This window comes from Branchiostoma floridae, chromosome 7 (assembly GCF_000003815.2).
Source record: "Branchiostoma floridae strain S238N-H82 chromosome 7, Bfl_VNyyK, whole genome shotgun sequence".
In the NCBI taxonomy this organism is placed as follows: Eukaryota; Metazoa; Chordata; class Leptocardii; order Amphioxiformes; family Branchiostomatidae; genus Branchiostoma; species Branchiostoma floridae.
This window is the reverse complement of record NC_049985.1, coordinates 21,047,724-21,053,725: the sequence shown is the minus strand read 5'-3', so window position 1 is coordinate 21,053,725 and position 6,002 is coordinate 21,047,724. Positions and strand designations below refer to the sequence as shown.

General features: G+C 42.2%; 1 protein-coding gene across 1 annotated transcript in view; it reads left to right on the top strand.

The window, feature by feature from the left end:
* Positions 1 to 1,982, top strand: part of LOC118420160 (very low-density lipoprotein receptor-like) — a 13,382-nt gene extending 11,400 nt beyond the window's left edge. The window contains exons 4-5 of the mRNA XM_035826871.1: positions 1,435 to 1,551; positions 1,957 to 1,982. Coding sequence (XP_035682764.1) covers positions 1,435 to 1,551; positions 1,957 to 1,982 — 143 coding nt within the window. The remainder of the gene's footprint in view (positions 1 to 1,434; positions 1,552 to 1,956) is intronic.
* The last annotated feature ends 4,020 nt before the right edge of the window (positions 1,983 to 6,002 follow it).

Genomic DNA, 6,002 nt, shown 5'->3' with positions numbered 1-6,002 from the left:
TGGCCATCTAGACAAAGCTAGACTGTCTCCGAGTCTGTCTGTCTCTGTCTCCAAGTCTGTCTGTCTCTGTCTCTCTGTCTGTCACTGTCTCTGTCTGTCTCTGTCTCTCTGTCTGTCTCTGTCACTCTGTCTGTCTCTGTCTCTCTGTCTGTCTCTGTCTCTCTGTCTGTCTCTGCCTCTCTGTCTGCCTCTGTCTCTATGTCTGTCTATGTCTCTGAGTCTGTCTCTCTCTCTATGTCTGTCTCTGTCTCTCTGTCTGTCTCTCTGTCTGTCTCTGTCTCTCTGTCTGTATCTGTCTCTCTGTCTGTCTCTGTCTCTGTCTCTCTCTCTCTCTCTATGCCTCTCTGCCTGACTGACTCTGTGTCTCCCTGTCTCTGTCTGTTAGTCTGTCTGTCTGTCTGTCTGTCTGCCTGTCTGTCTGTCTTTCTGTCGGTCTCTCTGTCTCTCTCTGTCTCTCTCTCTGTCTGTCCCTTTTCTACTGATACTTTCATCGCAATTTCTCCGATGATCTCACACTACTTGGCCCTCAACTTAAAGCTTTCCAGCGCAACACTAGGTTTTCCTCTAACTCACATCGCTATACTGTTCAGTTATCGATCTTCAAGTCATTCCACAGTAACAGCTTCTTTCACCAGACTGCCAAACTATATACAATGGAACTCTCTCGATGATTCTTTTCTCCTGTGTACAACCTTCAGCCTTCAAAACCAATGTTCACCACTATCACCTTGTACATGTAGATTGTGCAACAAATACAGAGCCGAACTATTTAGTATGAAAGAACACTTGTTGCTTACTACACTAACCTAAGCAATACAGACAAAATCATGCTTCTTATGAGTTCAGGAAAAACCTTTGTTTTCGAATGATCTTACATTTTACCATCACGAGAGAATTCACTTTTTAGATTGTATGTCTTGAAGTACCTTGAAAATATGTACATGTATTGGAAAATATTATTTTGTTTTGATCTGTACTTAACCCAGTGGTTATTCATGTACAATGAAAATCTTTTAAAATATCATTCACGATATTGAATCTTGTCCATTCAGTTTTAATGCTGTTTCTGCAACGCTTATATATGTTGTTGATCTTGTGGTTGATATTGTTGTTGTCGTTGTTGAAAAAAATGGTGATACTTTCACACTCTTATGTTACATTTTTAAGACCATATATCCGTACACAAAATAAAGCGCTTACCAACAAGCTTTCGATCAGTCCTCTGATCCTTCTCAACTTGAAATGAACCAAAAAAGTCACACATATATATAGAACGAAAGTGTGACGTTACCAAAGGGTCAAAGATGCTTGATCGAAAGCTTGTTGGTAAGCGCTTTATTTTGTGAACGGATATAAAGTCTTAGAATTGTAACATAATGCTGAATACCGTCACAGATGATCTTACATTCAACTTTCACACTCTGTTACTCCCAGCGCCCTGCCATGTTCTCCAGTTGGAGTGCGACGGGAAGTGCCTGCCGAAGTACCGCGCCTGTAACGGGATAGACGACTGCACAAACGGGGAGGACGAGATCAACTGTACATCCGGAGGTGGGAGCCAGTTAAGACTTTTCACATTTCCAAACCGGGGCCCGGCCGGGCGGCTTTCGGGAGCGAAAAGAATGATATAAAAGACATCAAAATACACAATATGACAAAAAAAGATTCATGGGCATAGTATATACGTATGTGTATATTTCCAGGTATACATTTTAATTTTTCGTTTCTTAAAACATCCCGGCCGGGTCCCAGTTTGGAAATGTGACCTCAGCCTTTCATGTCTGTTCTATACTTCAATTATAAGCTTTAAAACCAACCTTAGAAACCATTTTCTATCCAACGGCACACAATACTAAGTCTTTTCTGCCGTTATCATGTATTATCATGGATTTATAGTTTTTCAGTTTATTTACAATTCTGAGTTATAGTTAGCCTTAATTAAAACACTTTTTGCAGAGTTGGCCGACCATACATTACCTTAAAGACAATGATAGAAAGAGACATTGGACTGTCAGGGCCTAGTTTAATGTCTGCCGTGAAGGACAGATCATACTGGAAAACTTGTGCTTTGGACTGTGCCTCACCGGAGAAAAAAACAGATTAATTATGAAATGAAATGAATGAATAACACTTTATCTTTCATTTACTCAATCATTTACATTACTGTTGATTGTTGACATTTTCCTATTGTTACTATTTTCTAATTTACCTTATATTTTGTACAAGATTAGTGTTTATTGAAGTGGAGGAGGGCTATGTACAAGCCGTCAAGGCTTCTCCCCTCCTCCGGCACTTTTATTTACTTTTGTCATGTGCGAAATAAATAAAAAAGGAACATTTTTCAAACAAAATTCAGACATAGTTAATAATTGTTGTAACTAATATGGCGTTGAAAATGATGTATTCATCCATTGACTACACCGTAGATTAGTCCCTTCATTAAATCTAGACAACTAACGCCTGAACGTAAGAAAAAAAAGTTTGATAAAACTTGACCGTTACAGGTTGCGGTGCTCGGCAGTTCCCCTGTGAGGACGGTACCTGCCTGCTGGAGTCTCAGCTGTGTGACAACCTGACGGACTGTAGTGGAGGGGAGGATGAGGAAGACTGTGGAGGTAGTTGCCACTTTTGTTTCTGCTTCGTTTCTCCAAGCAGATCCTACGGTAGCATAAGATAGTATCAAAAGCTGGCAGAGGCAGCCGGCCTAGAAGTGTGTTTGAGAACGGAGGTGCTCGTTTGACTCCCTTTGACCGGCTACACTCCTTGGCCAGCTTTGACACCGTATCTTATGGCACCGTAGGATCTGCTTGGAGACTACGCTTGTTCTTCCTCCATTGCAGACAAATAAGGTCAGCGACCTGGACTGTCACCATGGTTACTGGCAAAATAGCAGATGCACTGTAGTTCGATTGAATTATGCATTAGCAAGTGGCAGGACAGAGTTAGAGGGGCTGGCCACTATGTATATATTTTTAACCTTTGTAAATTTATTCATGAAAGCTCAAATCGGCCTGCAGGCCGCTTTTCATTGAGGTCATAAGGGAAGAGGCAAGGGTCAGACAAAGTATAAGAATACATATATTCATATATGTATATATTTATGTTACTTGCCATACATTGTACCTGATATAATCGTTGTGCAATAAACTTGACTTGACTTGACTTGACTTGACTATATCCACAGATGTACTACCTCCTGGATTCCCGCTTGGTTTGACGAGTCGGTACATTCCCGATGTTTTCATCAATGCCAGTTCCGAGTACAAGCCGGAGTTCGCCGCCTCCCAGGTTCGGCACACGGGGTACTGCTGGGTACCACTGTCTGTTGTGGACCAATGGCTTCAGGTATCTTTCCTTTCATTTCCTTGTGTGCTATCAGTGTCTGAAAGAACGTGCAAACAATGTACGTCAAACGTGGTGGAAGACGAAACACATTTTATGTCAAACTGTTCTTTCTACGATCACGAAAGAAAAGAGCTGTTTGAAGAGGCCACCAAATTCCACTCAAACTTCCTCACATTCACTGACAAAAAGAAAACAGTTCTACTTCTAACATCACAAAACCCACACATAATTGAAAAGGTAGGATATTTCGTCTTCCACTGTCTTCGAAAAAGGAGTCGAACCCAATAACCCAGGATCTAGAGTTAGCTTTTACTAGCTTTAGACAAGAGTAGACACTTGTCATATTGTTTTCACACTGTTTGAATCTCTTGTGTTACCTGCAGTTAGCCCACGGGCAAGAATTTGCAATAATAAACGATTTATAAAAATATTGCCTTCATAAACTCATGCCAGTCATGACATTAATAAGGAAAGTGCGCTGAATATCTGTTTATGTATTTTAAACTGCAGGTTTACTTCGGCAAGACGACTGACGTCACCGGTGTCGTCATCAGTGGAGGCGGCGCGAACTGGGACCTGGGCAGTTGGGTGACGTCATTCACCCTGGCCTTCAGTATGGACGGCGCTTCGTGGGCACCGTACGAAGGGCACAGCAACAGTGTGCAGGTACGGATTGGTGCTCCTGAAGGAGTGTTAAATTTGTGTTGGTTAGGCTAAGGTCCCATTTCCGAAACGGGGCCCGACCGGGATGTTTGCGAAGACGAAAAAGTTCTGTGTGTTTTGTTACCTTTCTTATTACATTTTTTTCTGAATGCTGCCCGTCCGGGCCTCATGTTCGAAATTGGGACCAAGGCTTTACCGGTGTTTGCAGCTGTTTCTCTAGATGTTGCAGCATTAAATTGTGTATTTAGTTTGGCATGTTGTCTGCTGGTAGCTGCATGACGATGTACAGAAATTGATAGGACCATACAGGAACACTACCGTTTACCACAAGGTGGAAAGGCAGCTGGTAAAATGAGCCTTTCAGATAAGTTAAAAACAGTGTCGTTCTAAGATTAAGGGCAGGGGGCAAATGACACCAATGGAAATCTGTAAAGGCAATAATGTTAAAATAGGCACGTTCAGGATGTCATAATATTATCCATGAACATTCCACACAGCAGCCCGCAATCTCAAGTGTCCAAAAAGTTCGATCTCAAAAAATCCTGACCGGGGTCTGCACAGACCTTGTTTTTTGCCAAATCTAAAAGTCTGTACCCTCACTGACTTATTGATGTGAAATTTCTCTTAAATTTTCAATGGAAAGGGCTGTTGCAAGTCGGGTATAGTCAAAAGTGACTCGAATGGCTCCTTCTACGGCTGCGTGAATAAGTGCACGTGGTCACTACTCTGAAAAGTGAAGACTAAGTATAAGTGAGTGCGTGACTGCCACCTGGCGTCTATTGATTAAACTGCAAGAAACCCAACTTGAAGCAGTTTACAGGCCGGACGGTTCCGACGAGTCGGTTCGCCCAAATCAGATCTGAACGTACTCGACTTATTTGTGGAAAAACGGATTTAAATCGAATTTGATGGGGAGAATCAGGCCTATTTCGAGAAAGGGATGTTCAAACGTTCGATAATTCGTTGACATAGCATATGGATCGAATTCCGCCTTGATCACAAAGTCGGTCCCATGGCCCAGCACAGATATATGTAAAGGGATTTTGTTCGATGACGTCAATTGTGGTGACTCCGTGTATTACGAAGTTTCAGACATTAGTGTGAAGAAACAAACTTCTGCAAGAACAACAACACAACACTACACATCGAGGGGTGAACCCATGCGATTGGTTGAAAACCCGAGACATTGCCAGGCCGCGCATTGAACAAAAGCTCAGAGATTACTGTAAATGCAGAACCTTTCGTGGTGGCCGCTTTACCGCGAACTTAAAACCACCGCGAACATTTTTCCATGCCAGTAAGAGACTACAAATCCTTCGTGCTACCGTGAACTTAAAACCACCGCGAAAAGACCTTTTCCTGCTACCGCGAAATTAAATCCCCGCGAACTTGAATAATTTACAGTGCACTCAGGGATGAGGATAACATTTCATTTTATACATACAACTACATTTCTTGCCGATAAATTGATTCTGTTTGTCTGAACTTGATCCTTACTTCTCTTGCACAGGTTTTCCAAGGAAACCGAGACCGGTACAACAGAGTGAGCCGTCCTCTACCTACTGGTGTGACGTCACGTTACATCCGTCTGTACCCGACAGGCTTCGAGGGCTGGGTTGCCATGGTGATGGAGGTGTACGTCACCAACGGTTAGTTTGCTGTTACAGTATTTCCATAGCCACGTGTACAGATACAGCTATAAAACAGGCAGTTACAACACACCTATATAAGAAGAGATTGACATTGTTTATTATCATGACCTGCAAACATTATACTTTAAGTAATTAAGTAAGTCCTGTGTTTCGTTGTTAAGAATGATAAAGAACTTAACGCCGTTCCAGGCCAAGGTTCAAGAGCAAAATCTATATCATTAGAAAGGTCTCATTGTGCCCTAATGAAAGGTGAAAACCGAAAACCAATCGCATACATCCTTGTCGACATATTCTTGATCGTGTAGACTCAGGTCGTGTCCTTACCGCTAGACATAGCCGTAA